This window comes from Poecilia mexicana, unplaced genomic scaffold (assembly GCF_051168715.1).
Source record: "Poecilia mexicana isolate PSO_F unplaced genomic scaffold, ASM5116871v1 scaffold_5, whole genome shotgun sequence".
NCBI lineage: Eukaryota > Metazoa > Chordata > Actinopteri > Cyprinodontiformes > Poeciliidae > Poecilia > Poecilia mexicana.
This window is the reverse complement of record NW_028263374.1, coordinates 31,983,821-32,006,728: the sequence shown is the minus strand read 5'-3', so window position 1 is coordinate 32,006,728 and position 22,908 is coordinate 31,983,821. Positions and strand designations below refer to the sequence as shown.

Here is a 22,908-nt window from a genome sequence, read left to right as displayed (position 1 = left end):
TGCAGCAAACAACAGACTTCACTGTTTGATTTGATCCAGTGAAAACTTTTGTGGAAGGAAAAATCCTTTTAGACTAACCGCGCTGTCAAATATTGTTTCCTCTCATTCCAGCCTCCATTTTGTCCTTCCTCTTTAGCATGACCTCTGAAACAACTTCAGGGACTTTTATGGATATTCAAGTTGTGCCTAAAGTGTTAATTTCCCGTTTACGTAATAATGACAGAACAAGACAGACAGACATAAAGTATGTCTCAGCGGCAGGACCAATTTGCCTCTGTAATGTAAACCATAGCTAGGTATTAATAAAAACCAGTGAGCATTCATTATATCACTGTGAGCGATTTCAACATTTGCTCGCCTCGGTGCTTCTGCTGCGCAATTTACCAGTCTACTGGAACATCTGGCTTGGACCACATCCATCCAGTGAGCAAATGAAGCTGTGAAGCTAAACAAATGAACAGAAAGATAAAAAGGAGTGATTCAACATAAAAATGTCGAAGGCGATGTAAAATTAAAAGGAACGTTTCGAAAACATTCATGTAAGTGGGTCAGCTGTCGGTGGAAATTCCTTCCCCTCTCAGCTAGAGTTCCTAACTAAGCCTGATCACATTCTGACCACTCCTCTCAGCTGTTCAGAGCAGCAACAGCAGCCACCAAACACAGGTTCAACAGTCTGTAACATCTTTCATAATCAAAATCACAAGAATCCTTTTCAAACCGTTTTATTTTTAGATTTATAGTGATAAAATCTGGATTTCTTATGTTAGGTTTTGCTAATTGGCTGTGGGTAGTTCCTCCTCTTGTGAAAATTTCCACTCAATAGACAAAAGTCTGTGCAACATAATGTTGGTTGACAGGTGATTAATACCTGCATATGGCAGAAAGGTGGTTTGGGATGAGGAAATGGGCTGACCAAACTTTTAACGTCTTTGTTTGGGCTAAATTTGGATGGGACTAATGGGCTAAATAAAACCTCAAGTTACATTGTATGGGCTAAATAAAAGAAAATGACTGGTCAAACTGAAATATGGCTAATGTTTACACAGCAACATCTTATCTGAAGCAGATAACTCTTTTGGCATCTTTAGTTAGCATAAAAAAAGTTTAGTCAAAGATCTGGAGGTGTCAAAACCAAAACAGAATTTCACCATTTTGAAAACTACAATCTTCAAAATATTCATGTTATCTTATTTATTTTTACACCACCTTCAATATGCAAGATAATTACTCTGTGTAGAAATTCTGAAATGTTCCATTCTCTAAACATGTTCCATTCTCTAAACATGTTCCATTCTCTAAACATGTTTCACAGGGAAGATTATTGGTGGTGCACTGCCTCCAACGGTTGTTTCCTGTTAAGATAATCATCAGTTACTGTGTAAATAACCCTTAAAGGTTCGAGAAATAACATCTGAAGATATTCTGGGCTACTTTCTGGCATTTTCAATGGTTTAAGTACATGACATCAAACTCCCCCCACCCCACTGTGCTGGGAACTGTTCATCAGCTGGCTGAAAGACTTCTGTCATCAGACTTTTCTCTGTCATCAGACAAATTTGACTGTCTGGAAATATTTCTGATCTCAGAAGAACATCAAAGTTCCTGGTGTACAAAGTGAAGGTGGGGCTGCTCACACAGTTTAAAAATTACAACTAGCAAAGCAACTAGGGCAGTAATAATTCATCAAAAGATTAAAGGACCTCAACTTTTAAAGTTCTTCAGTGCATATTGTCTGCCGCAAGGCTCTGTTGTATTATGTTTTTCTATTTAGCGCACTGTGTTCCGGCCAGACAATTATTTGTATTAGAATTAGAATTAGAAGTACTTTATTCATCCCAACCGGGAAATTACTGTGCAGTTGCAGCATACACATACACACAGATCAAATTACAATATAAAAAAAAATAAAATAAAAAGATAAATGCATAAAATATAAAATGTAAGATTCTGTACAGTATGAACAGTGAAAATTAATAATCTGTACAGTCTGTACAATAGTGCTTTGTAAACAATCTGTACAATATCGATTAATGGGCAGATATGTACGAAGGTAACTTAACGTTTGTTATATAAAGTGATAGCCTGTGGCAGGAAAGATTTCCTGTATCTGTCCCTGCGACAACGGAGCTGAAGCAGTCTGTGTGAGAAAGTGCTCCTCTGTCTGTCAACTGTGTGATGGAGAGGGTGCAGCTTGTTGGCCATAATAGACAACAGCTTCTTCAACGTTCTCCTCTCCACCACATTTTCCAGGGTCTCCAATTGCAGACCCATTACAGAGCCAGCTTTCCTGATGACCCCATTCAGTCTTTGAGATGCTGACAAATGCCAAATGCTATTAGCAGCTGTGGATGGAGGCAGAAAGAAGCTCTGACGAAGAAAGAGACGAAAACTGTTAAAAGTGTGGGATCACTTTAAGCTACGTTTGTGACTGCTAACAGGGGACATTTTTGTTGTTGTTGGAACTTTTATCTGTGTTACTACAGAATCTGGCATCTCATGACAAAGAAATACATTTTGGCTAATATTACATGTACTTGTTGATCAGGAAGAGTAATAATGTGAAAAAAATAGATTAGAAATACCTATTAGAAAGTTTTCTCATACTTAAAACTTCAGTCTAAAAGTGACGTTTGAATTGTATCGCATTTTAAGCAAAATGATTATTTTTTAAAAATGGAACTGAATTGGGGTTTTTTTTTTGTATTTCTTTCATACAGAGAATATGCAGCCTTAGCTACTTAAATTTGGTAGTAGCTTAAGTAGCTACCACCAAACCTTACAAATTGGTACTCGATCAATAGACAACATAAATTCATAAATTACTTAAATGCTAAACTTTGTTTACAACAGCCCTATTAGCAAGATAGCAGCAGTAGAGTTAGAAAGTCCAGGCATAAATCCAAGAAAGAATTTTTGACAATATTACAAAAATAGATGTTGGCAAAGATTTTCCATCACAGTTCCAATGAGCTAGAGTTATGTCCCACTAAAGAACTCATTTCAGACCTCAGTGATGTTGGCCTTCAAGTTAAATGACATGCTTACGCAAAATTTTCGTTTTTGCTGTTAAAAGTTTTAAGATTTTCATAAAAAAAGTTTTTAGAGGTCAACTAGGGAAAAAATGCAAAATAAAATAAAATAAAAAAAATTACAACAAACATCAAACAAAATTTATAAAAATTAAGTGTGGTCCGAAATTTATGCAGCTAAAATTTTTTGTAGCACTTTTGATTGACACCAAATTTATTTGATTTTGTAAATGTGGGGTGGCTGGTCGACCTTTGATGACCTCTGGAAATATTTATCAATATCTTCAAACTGACAGCAGCACCAAAAAAAAAAAAAATTGGTGCACAAACGTTTGATACAAATTTGAAGAAAGTGGTGGGGGAGGGGGAAAACCCCCAACAAACTCAAAAGTCTCAAATTCAAATGCACATCACATTTTTCTTATTTTAATGGATCCCTCATAAAAACAATAATATGATGAAACTTGTGGTTGCAATGTAACACTGTCTAAGTAGTGGAACCCAGCAGTAAATATTTGACCCTTCCCCCACTCAACCCCACACTGGCACTCCAGCTGGGACACAGGCACAACTGACAGACAGACAAGGAACAAACTTCTGAAAACTGGACTTTTCCAAACCATCTTCCATTCTCAGCAGAGATGGAGATCAACTCAAAGGCAGGGAGGTCCAATAATAACTACTAAAGGTTTTTGTTTGTTTGTTTGTTTTAAAGTGACAATATGTTCAGAAATAGATTTTACAGACTGCTAAGGGTGGTAATGAAACCTTCGTGCGGGTCATAAGTTTTTGCCTGCTAAATGTCAGAGTTTTGAGGGAGAGTGTTTCCTCAAAACTTTATGAGTTTAATAATAATAACAATAATAATAAAAGATGGAATGTGGTTGGAATTTAAGCATTTAAGAGGTACAACTCTCAGGGGAGAAACTTTTACCTTGCAGGAGAAAGCTACGGTCTTGGTGAGCGAGTCGATCCTCTCGCTGTACTCGGTTAATTTCTTCTGGTACTTGAGCGCCGTCATCTGCAGCTCGCCGTGCACAGCCGACAGCTGGGCCAGCAGCGCCTTCTCCCTCTGGTTGGCCCTGATCGCCTGCTTCTTCAGCTCCCTGTCCAGGACCAGCAGCCTGCACTGCAGCGCGCCGTTCTGCGCCTTTAGGGCTCTCACGCAGCAGTGGCCGCTCGACTTCTGCTCCCGGTGCGTGAGCGTTAGCTCGCAGCCGCCCTCGCAGATTCCCGCCGCCCGATGCTCGCACGCCTCCCGCATGTGCGCGTCCAGGTCCCGAGCGCTCACCACCTCCTCGCAGCCTCTGTTGCCGCACTTGGCCGGAGAGAAGTCGCACGTCTCGGCGTGCTCGGCCAGATGCTGCAGCGTCACCACAGCGTCGCAGCCCCTGGCGTGATTGTCGCATTTGATCTCCAGCTTCAGGATGAGGTTCTTCAGCGGCAGGACGTGGTTGAGCTCCTTGGCGGAGATGCGCTGGCACTTGACGGGGCAGCTGCTCTGCTGGACGACCCAGGGCAGCACGCAGCCGGAGCAGAAGACGTGGCCGCACGGAGTCGTTAGTGGGTCCTCCAGGACTTTGTTGCACAAGTTGCATTTGAAGTCCGGGTCTACGGTCCCCTTGAAGCGGTCCAGCTCGAATCCCATTTCGACGTTTGTCCCCCCACCCACCCCAAATCCCCCGAAATCCAGAAGTCAAACTCACGGGCTCCCCCCAGCCCTCGGCAGGTCTTGTGTCGGAGGAGCAGCGGGGCGTTCAGTTAGTCATCGGTGGAGAAACTTACCAACTCTGCTCGTTCACGGACCAAAACTGCTAATTGAGTGGGACTTTTTGTTGCGTTTATGTGCGCCTCGGAAATAAGAAGGAAGTTGGGAAACGTTTTGTGTAAAAATAGAAAAAAAAGAAAAGAAAGAAAAACAGTGCTGCTGTTACTTTATTAAACAGAAACACACGTGTTGCTTCTTTGAAGACTGATAAAAAAAAGCTTAATACAAAAAATATTTTATTTTTAACCCAAAACTTCGCACGTTTAGAAGAGATTAGCAACAAAAAGTTGTTTTAAGTCAGTTTCATTGGAGTCTGAAAGAATTTTACGTGATTCATGACAGTATAAAAAAGCATTAAAGTCAGGCTCTGCTACACAAGACTTCAGCGATTAACAAAGTGCATACAGACCTCAAAGGCAACACTGATCAGGGCGAGAATGTGTAGAAACTTTGTACCGTAATAACCCAAGTAAAAACGCACATTGAGCGGGAGGGGGGAATAATGATCTCTCCTAATGTATCACTGCTTATGAAAGCATAGGCACCTGTTAACCCTTTAGATACAAGGTTTTAAATTTAAATACATATATATTGTTTATTTTTGGAAAAAAAATTATACGCTTGGGTTTCACTTTTTGCATCATAAATACCCAAGTAATTATCAAAGGCAAAATAATAATAAAATAAATAATAATTTTAAGCACTATAAAAAAGTACATAGAAAACAGGATAGTGGATCAAGCCGAAATTTTCCGGATCTCCTGGTTTGTAAGCCTTTGATTCAGTCTCACAAAAGTGACAAAACATGCTACCATGACAATTTATCCTTTGAAGCTAGCTTGCTCCAGAGCAGTGGTCCCCAAACTTTTTCCTGTGAGGGCCACATAACTTTTCCCTTCTCTGTTGGGGGGGCGGAAATTTTTGACGGGGGCGGGCGGATGCGTTTCTCGATTGATTTTTACCCAGAAAGCACATGGGCAAAAACCATGAGTGAAACGGTCACTGGGACTAACTAGTATATTCCATTGAGGGAATGTAACTAAAACATATTAATTTCTCATATGTTAACATAAAGGCTCGTTTTGAAGTATAAGCTGCTACTAACAGGCATTGCTTCGAAGAATGCAATCTGGATACGGCGTTCATAACAGACACGTGTGTTAATCTGCTCTACCGCTAGCATACAACCGTACTGATTAAATAACATAAAAGTCAAGCAGTTCCCTAAAAGTCCAACAGATGGCAGCCATGCAAAACAAAACACCCACAGTTTACAGAACACACTTCCTGCTAAAGAGCACCCTGGTGGTTGAAGAAAAATCCACATATAAACCGGAAAATACAATAAATGAAAAATATATCTGAATGCTCTCTGGTATTGTTCAGAGGGCCCGACCAAATGTAGTTTGAGGACCCCTGCTCCAGAGGGCTGTAATTAGCCATACCTGGTTAATTACAGGTATGACTTCATACGTGCCATTTTATAGCACAATTAAAAAAAAACTGTTATCTTCAGTTACTCTAAAATGTCTATTTTTATAAATAATGATTTAAAAGGAAATTTACTTCTTGATTTAACACCATGAATTTAATTCAAATTCAAAAATACTTTATTGATTCCAAAGGGAAACAAAATAAAAATTGGGCCTCTTGTATCTGTAAGAAACTCATGGTTTTTCTGAAACAACATGGTCCCTAAAACAACCTTTTTACCACCATTGCTCTGAGAAATAGTGTTAGGTAAATTGTATTATTATCAACTATTTTATTATGTTCTTAGTGTCTTACTTATTTAGTTTAGTCATATGTTTTTAGAAATGTTTCTATATTGTTAACCACTCTGCTTCCTTCCTCAGAGGAGGCCTCTCTGAAGAAGAGCAGTGACAACAGCTCTTCACAGAACGCCCTGCTTTGACCTCTTAGATAGTTATAAAACCATCGCCGAGAAGATTCACAACTTGTCCTGTCTGATCCTGGGTCAGGAACTAGATAAGCTAGTGCGAGATAGATTGTGTTAGTTCGTGATAATCTTGGCGCTGTGACTGTGTGATGAAGTGTTTTCCCCCTCCCTTTAGAGTTACACCGCTCTCTGTGATTAGGGATCCTAAAGACAATAAAAAGAGAGGGGCAGGCAAATGTGCTTCAGAGCAGTAGGAGATTTGTAACTGAAAGCACCTCTCTGCCTGTTCTCCTCGCGAGTATTAAGAATCTAACTTTCTCTCGTCTTTCCTGTGTTATTTGCTGTGTTTAATAGGTGTTAACTCTGACATATTTTGGTCCTTCGAGCCGGATCTCAACATACCGGAAGGATTCCAGCAGGTAAGGCAGATGCCAGTAGAGACCGTGCACGGCAAGCTTCCTAGTGGAAGCTTTTCAGAACCTGTTCAAGGGCTGACACTCTGCCTGCTGGGATCTGAAGGTTGACGAGACTCCAAGGAAAGGCAACAGGGGTGAGTGATTCTTGGTTAAAAGTGGCGAGTGACTGGGGGTCATTGCGCGTATATAAAACCCTGTAAATTCTAGACTCTAACAGGTAACTAATTAATGCACAAAATCCGCGTAGGACAGCGAAAGTCCTAGCGCAAAATTTTCGCGAAACAGGCAGGAAGGAGCCTGGTGCTGCAAGGCTGGAGGCCTTGTCCTGTTAGGCTACGGGGCCTGGCTAATACCCGTGTTAACGGACTGCGGAGTCCGGCGATGACAGGCGCTTAATTTCCGTGACAAAAAGTGTGAAAGTGAGAGTGATTGGAGGTTTAAATACCACTCAGTATTTTACCTCATATAAAACAGTAGGGTTGTAAGCAGCAAACCTCTTGTGGATGCAAAGGCAAGATTCTCCCACTCGAAAGAGTTGAAGCGGAGAATACCACAACAAGGTATTTTTAATTGCTGGCCTACTGAAACAAACTCCAGTTCATAGGACTCCCTAGGAGTCAACGAACCTGGACCAAATTTAAATGAATAAATTTTTGAAGCTAAAATAGCAAACCAAAGGTAAATAAACAATTTTTCAAATTAAAATTGCAAGTACTTTAAATAATGGGAAACACGAATTTTTGTAATTCCTCACTCGCTGAGGGTCCCGAAGGGGATGAGAAGTACATGCTGTCCAGATTTCCTGGTAGCACTGTATACATGACAAAATGGAAGAAGAAATATGGAGTAGAGGGGAAATTAAAATTTGAACAATGGCAAATTGTAGTGAAAACTTTGGAGAACAGCGTAATGGGAAAAAGAGGAAGAAAAAAGGCGAAAAAGGAGGAAGAGTTGAGTTGTGCTAAATTATGGTTAAAAGAATCCGAGAACTTATTTGTAAGAAGGAAAGAAAGAACACGGAATGCTGTAACAGTGCAGGGATGCAGGGAGCACAAGCTCCTGCAGCCAACCCTTCCCCCGCCGCTGCAGCAGCTCTGTCTGCCCCAGTCTCAGCCGCTGCGGTCCCAGCAGCACGACTGTACCCCTCACTAGATGAAGGGGCACAAGACTTATATGTTTTCAGACCCTGGACCTTAGAAGAAGCCAGGAATGCTGTGGAAGGAATAACACCTGCAGCAGAGGATCCCGATATATGGGTAGAAGACATGACTGGCTTAATTCATTCCTATAGATTAAATGGGATAGAAGCAGGGGAAGCTGCAATGCTCTCACTAGGGAAAGACTGGGCAAAAGTAAGAGGGAATTATACGGGGAAAATAATTGATCAAAATGGTAGATTAGGCCCAATAAAATACCCTGTGGGAGCTAATCCAGAACTGAGTGAAGCATTCAAAGCACAATGGGATCCATTATGTCAAAGAGTCAAAAGAAATTTTCGCAAAAAAGCAAATTACCGCCACTTGGCAGGGATAAAACAAATAGCTGGAGAAAAAGTAGATGATTTCCGTTTGCGTTTTCAAAAAGACTTTAAAATGCATAGTGGGATAACTTTTAATGAAGATGACACCAGTGCATATCAGCAGCAACTGAAAAATGCTTTGCTGACAGGCTTCCACCCTGAAATTGGGGGATGGATAAGAAAACACCTGGTTGAAATTGAAACTGTCCCCGTCTCACAATTAACCACGTGGGCAATTCATGCTGAAAAAATCCTTGAAAAACCTAACCAAGGATCGGATGTTTTTCAGCTGGATGAATTTGGAGGTTTAGGAACCTCTGCCTTTTCCAACGGCCCGATGAAAGGCCGCAGAAAAAGCAGAGACAGAGGAGGTCGCAATAGGCGACGAACCAAAAATAATACCCCACAAAATCCACGCAGTCCAAATGGCTGCTGGATTTGTGGCGGTACTGGCCACTGGGCAAGAAACTGCCCTTCAAAGATTGCTGCACGGGACAACAGGAGGGGTGGTGGAGTGAGGAGACCTCAAACAGGAATAATCCTCAGCATGATCAGAGTTTATCACACCCCAAAAAGACAAACCACCACACCAAATTGATGAAATGGTGGGCATATGTGCAGCTTGGGATACGTTAAGTAGAATCATAAAAGAAATTGAATTTCTGTGCGATACCGGTGCAAAAAATAAATACATAAATAAAAATATATATATATTTTAACGTTACCAAAATTAGGTTTAAACCTCACAAGTGACAAATAATTAATTTTAAGAAATACTACTGTGGAAATAAATTAAACACCTCTAAATATTGAAAATAATTGATAATTGAATTTAACTCGAATTTAATTTAGAGTTTAATCCTATAAAGAATCTCAAAATTGATTGAAATTGGTTTGGTTTTTGTGTAATTTTTATTGATGCTTTTATGAATGAAAATTAATTCTATAAAGAATTGAGTAACGGATGAAATTATTGACTAATATAAAATCTAAAAAAACTTACATTGTAAGGTTGCAAGGTTAGGTGAAACTATGAAATGATTATGAGTAAAAAGCAATACTTTCTAGACTTCAGTCTACAAGATTTTAATCTGGATTTGAATGATGGTCATTAAATTAAAAAGGACAAATTTTGAATTAGCGGATTTCAGATTTGATTTAAATTAAATATGGTCATTTTTTTTAGCCAAACAGAAATAAAATAGAAATGTTTTACGTTGCTGAACTTAACAAATTCAGTAATTATTAATTGTGACACATGGGCAATGCCATGTGTAAAAAGGGGGAAAAAGGGAAATGCGGTGATAATAATATAATATAAATTCTTACCAATAGAAAAAGAAAGTCAATATTGGTTTGCCTTTACTTTTGAAGGAAAAAGGTACACATATACCAGATTGCCCCAAGGCTATTGTGAAAGCCTACAATTTTTGCACAAGTTATGAGTGCGAGCATGTCGACATTTCAACCTCCAGGAGGGAGCCAAATTTTATTATATGTTGATGATGTTTTATTAGCGACTCCGGACAGGGAAACCTGTCTGCAAGACACTTTGGCGCTTCTGATACATTTATCTGAAGAGGGTCATAAGGTCAATAAAAATAAACTACAGCTATGCAAGACAAAAGTAAAATATCTGGGTCATAATTTGGGTGCAGAGGGGCATACCATCATGGAGGATAGAAAAACAGCGATTCTCCGAGCGCCAAAACCACAAACAAAAAAACAAAAAACAAATGTCATTTTTAGTTTTTTTTTTGTAGTTTTTTATAAATTTTATTTTAAGTTTTCAAAGTTTAGAACATACAGTTAAACAGACAGAACAAAACAAAGCCCAGATGCACAGGTCAAAGCATAAAACATTGCAGTTGACATATATACCCACACAGCACATACACAGTCACATATAAGGGTACACATACATAGGGGGGCGGCAGAGGGGACAGACCATAGAAGGGTTTGATCAGCTTAGTCTGGTCTTCGCAAAGTGTTCCAAGAAGGGATTCCAGTAACATGAAAAAGTGTCTTTAGAGCCTTTCCGAAGTCTCTCCATTTGTATCATGGACATCATGTCCGTCACCCACAGGTGGAAGGAAGGAGGAACAGAGGACCTCCAGTTTCTTAAGATTAGTCTCTTGGCAATCATCAGTCCCAGATTCAATGGCTGCCGCGTAGCAGCAGGTATAGACCCCGGCACCAGAGGGCATCCAAAGATTATGAGTCCTGGTTCAGGTTGTAAGAGAGTCTTATATGCCTTGGAGTACCAATCAAATATTTTTGACCAAAGACCAGTTAGTGAAGGACAAGACCAAAAAGCATGAGACAGTGTGCCTTCAGACATGTTACACCTGTCACACATTGGAGAGACAGAGGGGTAAATCTTGTGTAATCTAACCTTTGAGTAGATGTCATTTTTAGGTTTGACCAATTACTGTCGAAGCTGGGTGCCTAATTATGCGGAAATTGTGGCACCTTTAAACAAATTAATGTACAGTGAAGATCTCAAAATGTCCTCTCCATTGAAATGGTCAGACGTAGAGGAGAAGGCATTTGTCAACCTCTGCCCTAGCTTTACCAAATTATCAAAAACCTTTTGTTCAGATGGTGGACTGCAAAGGTCATTTCATGACCTCGGTACTGGTACAACAACATGGTGATAAAATGAGACCGGTCGCATATTACTCCTCTAAACTAGATAGTGTGGCGTGTGCATTGCCTCACTGTGTGAGGGCTGTTATTGCTGCTTCCATGGCTGTTGAAGTTAGTGCTTCTATTGTACTATTCCATCCATTAACGCTAAAAGTACCACACGCGGTATCAGCACTATTACTGCAGATAAATATGACCTTTTTATCACCTTTTTAGCAAAACAAACAGCTAGAAGTAGAAGCGATTTAAAAGATCTACCATTAGACAGAGGTGAAACACTTTTTGTAGATGGTTCCTCGAAAAAAGATGAACTAGGGAAAACTCAAACTGGGTATGCAGTGGTAATTGATAAGACAATGCTAAAAGCTGAAAAGCTCCCTTCACATTACTCAGCCCAAGCTGCAGAATTAATCACACTTACCACAGCTTGCAAACTTATGAAAGATAAAACAGTAACGATTTATACTGACAGTCAGTATGCGTTTGCAACTGTTCATACTTTTGCATAATAATAATAAAAAAAAAAGGTAAGTTCTGGAGGCTCACTGACCTACAGGGCAAAGGCCAGCGTACAAAGGGGGCCAAACCGAATAGTTTGACCGTCTCAAAACTGGTGAAGATTGTCCACAACCCTGGAGCATCTTTAGGAGCCTGTCGAGAAAAGTCGAGCTCATCCCACTTCCCCATGCTGGAGATTTTAGTTTAATAATAACAATAAATAAAGTTATCTTTAAAACTGATTATACAGGTGACATCAAGACCCAACAGTAGAGTCAGATGGTAATAAAATTAATCTGGTTGTGTGTGTTGTTATTGTGTCCTGCTTTAATTCTACTTTTTTCTATTTAATCATAAAAAATCATAGTCAGACAGAAGGAGAGTTATGAAACAGGAAAAGCAGGTTTCCTGGAAAAAGAGGAAGTTTCCAGCCTGCAGTGATTAAAATAGTTCAGACTGCTCATTTTGGGCACTAAAGGTTTAAAGAATAAAATCTAGACGTTTTGAGAAATTGAATAAAACCCAGAGTAAAATACTTAAATTAATAATGATAACTTATGATTAAGCCGATAATTAATATTGGTTTAACCGGTGGTTGATGTTGGTTTGATTATAAGAATATTTACACTTACTCTTATACTTATTGAAATACTTACAGGTGAAAGAAGTAACTGTAACATGGTGTCAAATGATTAGAATAATGAATTATTATTGGTTTCTTTTCAGAAATGTCTGTAATAACTCACATCATGATTATAATAAGAGTAACTAATAAGTAATGGTTATTATAATATTATAAGTGAATGCTAAATCAGAGAAACTAAAAGGTTATAAATGTGATTTTGACATTGAACTGGAAATGGTGTAAAATGTGTAACTGTAACTAAAGGTCACTGATGTTGTGTTAGAGGTAGATGGTAGGTGAAGGGTCAGGTGGAAAGAGGAACTGATGGGAGAGCGGAGGTGTCCAACGCCTTATTGCTAAACTTCAACTTTCCTAAGAGAAGGTTAGACACAAGAGGACTGTTGAGCAACTTGGGACATTAGAACAGACATCAGGTCATGTCCAAAGATGGTGATGAATATGAGATTATCGGTCCAAGCAGTCAGCCAATGAAACAGGCACAGCAACAAAGTTAGCCAATGCAAATGCACCAAAAGGGTGGATAAACCCTTTATAAGGTGAAGGCAAAAGAGGAGTCTTTGGTTGGATCCTTCAGGCAGCTTCGAGCCAAGATCGAGATGGACAAAGAACTCTGCAGCTGAAGAAGAGCCGGGGCCACAGAACCGAAGACTGTTCTGCACATGGGGACCAACCCGTTAGCCCCGCAACATGTGGCTTCAAATTGCACTTTTCTCAGCTGGGTTCGAGACCCCAAAGACAAAGCCAAAGACAAAGACCAAGGCAAAGATGAAGATAAAGACAAAGACAAAGAACAAAGGCAAAGAGGAAGAACTGGTGTGTTCCTTCCGTGAGACCAGCCCTTCTACATCTCGAGAGACCAGAAAGATCGTGAGACGAAGAGAAAGGAGCTACAGAGCTGCAAGACAAGAAGGAGAGGGCCGCTACGAGCATGAGGAAGTCACCCTGAGGCCCGGGATCTGCCGCTCTGACTCAGTACTCTTCCTGTACTGGGAGCCTCCTGCTGCTGCAACACCTTTTTCATCATCAGGCCAGTTCTGGGGTTCAAAATGCCAAACACCATCCGTCTCTCTCAAAGTTTTTCTTTTTTAGTTCACAGTGTCAGCATTAGGGAAAGATAGGCTAGATTATTGATTTTACTTATTTGATTATTTCTGCTACTGATTTAAGCTGTACTGACCCTTGCAAAACTGCCTTACTAATAAAATAATTAGCATTAAGAAAATCTAAAAGATGTTGTGGACATTCAGTTAATGAGTCACCTTAAAGTTCTTTGATGGTTGTAAAATAGCTATGAAGTTTGATTCTGGGAGGAGAAGGTGGAAAATGTTTTATAGGTTGCTTTTAGCCAAAACTAAAACAACACCCTTGGGACTCGCCCGAGTCACTAAAACCAACCTGGTTCAATAACAAGTGCAAGTTGTAATAAGAGAAAGAGCGACCGTTAACAGGTGTGCTCTGTGAAACTAGCTGATTCTGGGCTGCTTTATCTGGCTAATTCACAGAGTGAAAAAGGGTGGGACATCTGGATGGAGGTCATTAGAAACCAGGCTAGTCTTTCTCGCACCCAGCTTAAACAGAGTTTACTTCAGTTCTGGTTAGGGTAAATCCTGGCAGATTTAGGAAACTCAATTCACCCGTTAGACGGAGAGCTGGGAGCAACATCTCCCTCCTCTCAGAAGAGGAAGTAGAGAGAGAGAAGGGGGGGGGGGGGTGCTGTGCAACAACAAGGTGGCGCCCAACGTGGGGCCACGCCCCTTGAGAAGAGGTGGGGCACCGCCCCTTGAGAAGAGGTGGGGCACCGCCCCTTGAGAAGAGGTGGGCCCATTTCAATTGAGTAGGAAGGACCTACGTTAACCAAGTCAGTAAAAACAGAGAGGCGAGTATCTGAATAGCTCACTTGGAGGCTAGCTCTTAAGGAATAGAGTTAGTGGTGACTGATCCGGCTGTCAGTCACAACCCTCGCAGTAACTGTATGGCATGCAGGTGAGGGAGAGCTTCTGCTGAGGATAGATTCGAATATCCGGACGAGGAGCCAGTAGCCAATAGCCTAAACCCATCCCTGCTTGAAGGCTAAAGAGAGGCTTTGGGGGAAAGGCAACTCGAACACAAAGAAAAGCAGGAGAGAAGATGAAGATTGATCCCTGTCTAAATCCCTGTTCCAGTCAGCCCCAGTGAGAGTGATTCTGTATGGAGAGGGATTTGAGACATGGACTCGAGTGAATCAAAGGAAGGTTGTCTTTGTTGGAATCGAGAAGTGGGACAGTTCTCCCAGAGGAAGGGAGGTCCCAGAAGAGTACGGGGACGAGGTCGTGCGGAGCGTGCATGGGGCCCTAGGACATGCAGGCGTGCGATCCACCCGTAAGGAGCTGGAAGAGCATGAACTTTGGATCCCACTGAAACAAGTCCAACGCGTGCTGAGGGACTGTGAAGTGTGTGGAAAATACAACGCAGGTCGCCGAGGGCAGCGGATGGAAGGGTTGTTCATCAAAGAGCACATTACCCAGGGCTTCAGTCTGCATGGATGTAGCAGACCCCATGGATAACAGAAAAGAGAGGTCAGGAGTACCTCTTGGTGCTGATGGACATGATGTAACAGTGACAGCTGTAGAAGAGTAGGTCTTCCCCTGCAGAGAAACTCCGTTCACGTCACGGAAAGCAGGAGGGCGGAGGCGCTTCTCCTTTTGGCCCAGAGAGGGAAAGGGGAAGTTGCGGTTTGCAGTGTCATTGAAAACAGGGCAGAAAGTTTGGATTAAAGCTCAAGATCACCCTGCAACAATGGTGATCAAGCTGAAATTCAATGGAATGGATTGTGTGAAGCAAGTACTGCACTGCAAAACAGTACTATTAATGAGGAAAGGGGTCCACAAGGTCAGTGCTCAAGCCAGTTCATAGCTAAAGCGAACCAGAACATTGCAAGAATCAAGCAACATGCCATCCTGTGTTAGATTTTCCACTATTACAGGATGATTGCCATTCAAAGAACAACTTCAAGGCTTTGACTGGGAGGGCCCTGAAGAAATTGGATTATGCTAAAGAAGAACTCCTGTCACAAACGGATGGATTAAAATGGAAAAGGGACTGAAGTCGTGAGGAAGGAGTGGCATCATAGAGAACCACAAAGATCATCCTGCAACAAAGCATTGAACACCTGGAAGGGGAAGGGTCAACAGTTTCCTCCCAGGACCTGAACAACTTCTGATGCCTCGACAACTCCAGTACCCCTTAACGACCTCCAGCGACGGAAAAGGATTACGATTGTGGATAAAGCGTCATGCTGCTCATGCTTTTTGCTTTGTTCTGCTGAACTTCCAGATTTTTTTTTTTTGTGAGGTTTCTGCCTCAGCCCGTCAGCTCATCAACCTGTCCCTAAGGATATTCCACATCCTGAAGAACCGACAGTTCATCCAGCTGAGGATCAGAGCGACCTGGGTTCTCTTCGACATTCGTCACTTCCTGGGAGGCATCAAAACTCCGAGGAGGGGGTGTCAAAGAGCAGTGGAGTTTTGAGACTCTGCATCTTCACATCACAAGCTGCTGTGGCCTTGGTGACGACTGAGGATCTGCATCTTCACATCACAAGCTGCTGAGTCCTTTGTGACGACTGAGGATCTGCATCTTCACATCCCAGAGGACCATCTTCTCTTTCCAGGGGATGACGACGCAGACCTGAAGGAGGGTGTTGGGTTCCCAGCATGTGAAAGGTCCGACCTCGAGGAGGGGGTGTCGAGAAAAGTCGAGCTCATCCCACTTCCCCATGCTGGAGATTTTAGTTTAATAATAACAATAAATAAAGTTATCTTTAAAACTGATTATACAGGTGACATCAAGACCCAACAGTAGAGTCAGATGGTAATAAAATTAATCTGGTTGTGTGTGTTGTTATTGTGTCCTGCTTTAATTCTACTTTTTTCTATTTAATCATAAAAAATCATAGTCAGACAGAAGGAGAGTTATGAAACAGGAAAAGCAGGTTTCCTGGAAAAAGAGGAAGTTTCCAGCCTGCAGTGATTAAAATAGTTCAGACTGCTCATTTTGGGCACTAAAGGTTTAAAGAATAAAATCTAGACGTTTTGAGAAATTGAATAAAACCCAGAGTAAAATACTTAAATTAATAATGATAACTTATGATTAAGCCGATAATTAATATTGGTTTAACCGGTGGTTGATGTTGGTTTGATTATAAGAATATTTACACTTACTCTTATACTTATTGAAATACTTACAGGTGAAAGAAGTAACTGTAACATGGTGTCAAATGATTAGAATAATGAATTATTATTGGTTTCTTTTCAGAAATGTCTGTAATAACTCACATCATGATTATAATAAGAGTAACTAATAAGTAATGGTTATTATAATATTATAAGTGAATGCTAAATCAGAGAAACTAAAAGGTTATAAATGTGATTTTGACATTGAACTGGAAATGGTGTAAAATGTGTAACTGTAACTAAAGGTCACTGATGTTGTGTTAGAGGTAGATGGTAGGTGAAGGGTCAGGTGGAAAGAGGAACTGATGGGAGAGCGGAGGTGTCCAACGCCTTATTGCTAAACTTCAACTTTCCTAAGAGAAGGTTAGACACAAGAGGACTGTTGAGCAACTTGGGACATTAGAACAGACATCAGGTCATGTCCAAAGATGGTGATGAATATGAGATTATCGGTCCAAGCAGTCAGCCAATGAAACAGGCACAGCAACAAAGTTAGCCAATGCAAATGCACCAAAAGGGTGGATAAACCCTTTATAAGGTGAAGGCAAAAGAGGAGTCTTTGGTTGGATCCTTCAGGCAGCTTCGAGCCAAGATCGAGATGGACAAAGAACTCTGCAGCTGAAGAAGAGCCGGGGCCACAGAACCGAAGACTGTTCTGCACATGGGGACCAACCCGTTAGCCCCGCAACATGTGGCTTCAAATTGCACTTTTCTCAGCTGGGTTCGAGACCCCAAAGACAAAGCCAAAGACAAAGACCAAGGCAAAGATGAAGATAAAGACAAAGACAAAGAACAAAGGCAAAGAGGAAGAACTGGTGTGTTCCTTCCGTGAGACCAGCCCTTCTACATCTCGAGAGACCAGAAAGATCGTGAGACGAAGAGAAAGGAGCTACAGAGCTGCAAGACAAGAAGGAGAGGGCCGCTACGAGCATGAGGAAGTCACCCTGAGGCCCGGGATCTGCCGCTCTGACTCAGTACTCTTCCTGTACTGGGAGCCTCCTGCTGCTGCAACACCTTTTTCATCATCAGGCCAGTTCTGGGGTTCAAAATGCCAAACTCCGTCCGTCTCTCTCAAAGTTTTTCTTTTTTAGTTCACAGTGTCAGCATTAGGGAAAGATAGGCTAGATTATTGATTTTACTTATTTGATTATTTCTGCTACTGATTTAAGCTGTACTGACCCTTGCAAAACTGCCTTACTAATAAAATAATTAGCATTAAGAAAATCTAAAAGATGTTGTGGACATTCAGTTAATGAGTCACCTTAAAGTTCTTTGATGGTTGTAAAATAGCTATGAAGTTTGATTCTGGGAGGAGAAGGTGGAAAATGTTTTATAGGTTGCTTTTAGCCAAAACTAAAACAACACCCTTGGGACTCGCCCGAGTCACTAAAACCAACCTGGTTCAATAACAAGTGCAAGTTGTAATAAGAGAAAGAGCGACCGTTAACAGGTGTGCTCTGTGAAACTAGCTGATTCTGGGCTGCTTTATCTGGCTAATTCACAGAGTGAAAAAGGGTGGGACATCTGGATGGAGGTCGTTAGAAACCAGGCTAGTCTTTCTCGCACCCAGCTTAAACAGAGTTTACTTCAGTTCTGGTTAGGGTAAATCCTGGCAGATTTAGGAAACTCAATTCACCCGTTAGACGGAGAGCTGGGAGCAACATCTCCCTCCTCTCAGAAGAGGAAGTAGAGAGAGAGAAGGGGGGGGGGGGGTGCTGTGCAACAACAAGGTGGCGCCCAACGTGGGGCCACGCCCCTTGAGAAGAGGTGGGGCACCGCCCCTTGAGAAGAGGTGGGGCACCGCCCCTTGAGAAGAGGTGGGCCCATTTCAATTGAGTAGGAAGGACCTACGTTAACCAAGTCAGTAAAAACAGAGAGGCGAGTATCTGAATAGCTCACTTGGAGGCTAGCTCTTAAGGAATAGAGTTAGTGGTGACTGATCCGGCTGTCAGTCACAACCCTCGCAGTAACTGTATGGCATGCAGGTGAGGGAGAGCTTCTGCTGAGGATAGATTCGAATATCCGGACGAGGAGCCAGTAGCCAATAGCCTAAACCCATCCCTGCTTGAAGGCTAAAGAGAGGCTTTGGGGGAAAGGCAACTCGAACACAAAGAAAAGCAGGAGAGAAGATGAAGATTGATCCCTGTCTAAATCCCTGTTCCAGTCAGCCCCAGTGAGAGTGATTCTGTATGGAGAGGGATTTGAGACATGGACTCGAGTGAATCAAAGGAAGGTTGTCTTTGTTGGAATCGAGAAGTGGGACAGTTCTCCCAGAGGAAGGGAGGTCCCAGAAGAGTACGGGGACGAGGTCGTGCGGAGCGTGCATGGGGCCCTAGGACATGCAGGCGTGCGATCCACCCGTAAGGAGCTGGAAGAGCATGAACTTTGGATCCCACTGAAACAAGTCCAACGCGTGCTGAGGGACTGTGAAGTGTGTGGAAAATACAACGCAGGTCGCCGAGGGCAGCGGATGGAAGGGTTGTTCATCAAAGAGCACATTACCCAGGGCTTCAGTCTGCATGGATGTAGCAGACCCCATGGATAACAGAAAAGAGAGGTCAGGAGTACCTCTTGGTGCTGATGGACATGATGTAACAGTGACAGCTGTAGAAGAGTAGGTCTTCCCCTGCAGAGAAACTCCGTTCACGTCACGGAAAGCAGGAGGGCGGAGGCGCTTCTCCTTTTGGCCCAGAGAGGGAAAGGGGAAGTTGCGGTTTGCAGTGTCATTGAAAACAGGGCAGAAAGTTTGGATTAAAGCTCAAGATCACCCTGCAACAATGGTGATCAAGCTGAAATTCAATGGAATGGATTGTGTGAAGCAAGTACTGCACTGCAAAACAGTACTATTAATGAGGAAAGGGGTCCACAAGGTCAGTGCTCAAGCCAGTTCATAGCTAAAGCGAACCAGAACATTGCAAGAATCAAGCAACATGCCATCCTGTGTTAGATTTTCCACTATTACAGGATGATTGCCATTCAAAGAACAACTTCAAGGCTTTGACTGGGAGGGCCCTGAAGAAATTGGATTATGCTAAAGAAGAACTCCTGTCACAAACGGATGGATTAAAATGGAAAAGGGACTGAAGTCGTGAGGAAGGAGTGGCATCATAGAGAACCACAAAGATCATCCTGCAACAAAGCATTGAACACCTGGAAGGGGAAGGGTCAACAGTTTCCTCCCAGGACCTGAACAACTTCTGATGCCTCGACAACTCCAGTACCCCTTAACGACCTCCAGCGACGGAAAAGGATTACGATTGTGGATAAAGCGTCATGCTGCTCATGCTTTTTGCTTTGTTCTGCTGAACTTCCAGATTTTTTTTTTTTGTGAGGTTTCTGCCTCAGCCCGTCAGCTCATCAACCTGTCCCTAAGGATATTCCACATCCTGAAGAACCGACAGTTCATCCAGCTGAGGATCAGAGCGACCTGGGTTCTCTTCGACATTCGTCACTTCCTGGGAGGCATCAAAACTCCGAGGAGGGGGTGTCAAAGAGCAGTGGAGTTTTGAGACTCTGCATCTTCACATCACAAGCTGCTGTGGCCTTGGTGACGACTGAGGATCTGCATCTTCACATCACAAGCTGCTGAGTCCTTTGTGACGACTGAGGATCTGCATCTTCACATCCCAGAGGACCATCTTCTCTTTCCAGGGGATGACGACGCAGACCTGAAGGAGGGTGTTGGGTTCCCAGCATGTGAAAGGTCCGACCTCGAGGAGGGGGTGTCGAGAAAAGTCGAGCTCATCCCACTTCCCCATGCTGGAGATTTTAGTTTAATAATAACAATAAATAAAGTTATCTTTAAAACTGATTATACAGGTGACATCAAGACCCAACAGTAGAGTCAGATGGTAATAAAATTAATCTGGTTGTGTGTGTTGTTATTGTGTCCTGCTTTAATTCTACTTTTTTCTATTTAATCATAAAAAATCATAGTCAGACAGAAGGAGAGTTATGAAACAGGAAAAGCAGGTTTCCTGGAAAAAGAGGAAGTTTCCAGCCTGCAGTGATTAAAATAGTTCAGACTGCTCATTTTGGGCACTAAAGGTTTAAAGAATAAAATCTAGACGTTTTGAGAAATTGAATAAAACCCAGAGTAAAATACTTAAATTAATAATGATAACTTATGATTAAGCCGATAATTAATATTGGTTTAACCGGTGGTTGATGTTGGTTTGATTATAAGAATATTTACACTTACTCTTATACTTATTGAAATACTTACAGGTGAAAGAAGTAACTGTAACATGGTGTCAAATGATTAGAATAATGAATTATTATTGGTTTCTTTTCAGAAATGTCTGTAATAACTCACATCATGATTATAATAAGAGTAACTAATAAGTAATGGTTATTATAATATTATAAGTGAATGCTAAATCAGAGAAACTAAAAGGTTATAAATGTGATTTTGACATTGAACTGGAAATGGTGTAAAATGTGTAACTGTAACTAAAGGTCACTGATGTTGTGTTAGAGGTAGATGGTAGGTGAAGGGTCAGGTGGAAAGAGGAACTGATGGGAGAGCGGAGGTGTCCAACGCCTTATTGCTAAACTTCAACTTTCCTAAGAGAAGGTTAGACACAAGAGGACTGTTGAGCAACTTGGGACATTAGAACAGACATCAGGTCATGTCCAAAGATGGTGATGAATATGAGATTATCGGTCCAAGCAGTCAGCCAATGAAACAGGCACAGCAACAAAGTTAGCCAATGCAAATGCACCAAAAGGGTGGATAAACCCTTTATAAGGTGAAGGCAAAAGAGGAGTCTTTGGTTGGATCCTTCAGGCAGCTTCGAGCCAAGATCGAGATGGACAAAGAACTCTGCAGCTGAAGAAGAGCCGGGGCCACAGAACCGAAGACTGTTCTGCACATGGGGACCAACCCGTTAGCCCCGCAACATGTGGCTTCAAATTGCACTTTTCTCAGCTGGGTTCGAGACCCCAAAGACAAAGCCAAAGACAAAGACCAAGGCAAAGATGAAGATAAAGACAAAGACAAAGAACAAAGGCAAAGAGGAAGAACTGGTGTGTTCCTTCCGTGAGACCAGCCCTTCTACATCTCGAGAGACCAGAAAGATCGTGAGACGAAGAGAAAGGAGCTACAGAGCTGCAAGACAAGAAGGAGAGGGCCGCTACGAGCATGAGGAAGTCACCCTGAGGCCCGGGATCTGCCGCTCTGACTCAGTACTCTTCCTGTACTGGGAGCCTCCTGCTGCTGCAACACCTTTTTCATCATCAGGCCAGTTCTGGGGTTCAAAATGCCAAACTCCGTCCGTCTCTCTCAAAGTTTTTCTTTTTTAGTTCACAGTGTCAGCATTAGGGAAAGATAGGCTAGATTATTGATTTTACTTATTTGATTATTTCTGCTACTGATTTAAGCTGTACTGACCCTTGCAAAACTGCCTTACTAATAAAATAATTAGCATTAAGAAAATCTAAAAGATGTTGTGGACATTCAGTTAATGAGTCACCTTAAAGTTCTTTGATGGTTGTAAAATAGCTATGAAGTTTGATTCTGGGAGGAGAAGGTGGAAAATGTTTTATAGGTTGCTTTTAGCCAAAACTAAAACAACACCCTTGGGACTCGCCCGAGTCACTAAAACCAACCTGGTTCAATAACAAGTGCAAGTTGTAATAAGAGAAAGAGCGACCGTTAACAGGTGTGCTCTGTGAAACTAGCTGATTCTGGGCTGCTTTATCTGGCTAATTCACAGAGTGAAAAAGGGTGGGACATCTGGATGGAGGTCGTTAGAAACCAGGCTAGTCTTTCTCGCACCCAGCTTAAACAGAGTTTACTTCAGTTCTGGGTAGGGTAAATCTCGGCAGATTTAGGAAACTCAATTCACCCGTTAGACGGAGAGCTGGGAGCAACATCTCCCTCCTCTCAGAAGAGGAAGTAGAGAGAGAGAAGGGGGGGGGGTGCTGTGCAACAATAAGCCGAACGAACTTACACATTACTGAAATGGCGAATAAAAATATTGTTTTTATTTTTTATTTTATATTTTCATCCTGGATTAAATAATAACTGGTCATTAATGGTAGAGCAGGCTGCTAAATTAGTCAAGCAAGATTGTAAAGTATGTATGGAACTAAGACCTTTACTATGTGTAACCCCAGCAAACATTAGAGAGCAATGCTTATTGGAAGTGATGAGTAAAAATAATCCTAATAGCACCTGCAGGATTTATGATTCAATATTTACTCTTACTGTAGCTGATGAAAAGAAACCTCTCTTTTCTAAAAACATAGCTCTAGGAAATTTCACATGC

The 22,908-nt window shown here is 41.8% G+C and overlaps 2 protein-coding genes and 1 long non-coding RNA gene across 3 annotated transcripts in view; 2 read left to right on the top strand and 1 right to left on the bottom strand.

The window, feature by feature from the left end:
• pdzrn3b (PDZ domain containing RING finger 3b) overlaps positions 1-4,798 on the bottom strand; it is a 233,886-nt gene extending 229,088 nt beyond the window's left edge. The window contains exon 1 of the mRNA XM_088005922.1: positions 3,964-4,798. Within this exon, the coding sequence (XP_087862048.1) occupies positions 3,964-4,677 (714 nt within the window). The 5' untranslated portion in view covers positions 4,678-4,798. The remainder of the gene's footprint in view (positions 1-3,963) is intronic.
• A 25-nt stretch (positions 4,799-4,823) lies between these two features.
• LOC148159837 (uncharacterized) lies at positions 4,824-9,335 on the top strand. Its single transcript, XM_088005923.1, has one exon. The coding sequence runs from the start codon at positions 8,082-8,084 to the stop codon at positions 9,228-9,230; it is 1,149 nt and encodes a 382-aa protein (XP_087862049.1). The 5' UTR covers positions 4,824-8,081; the 3' UTR covers positions 9,231-9,335.
• Positions 9,336-11,103: 1,768 nt separating this feature from the next.
• Positions 11,104-22,080, top strand: LOC148159836 (uncharacterized). The gene is made up of 2 exons (XR_015762933.1): positions 11,104-14,165; positions 14,216-22,080. It is a non-coding gene; the product is annotated as an uncharacterized LOC148159836 (long non-coding RNA).
• Positions 22,081-22,908: the final 828 nt, after the last annotated feature.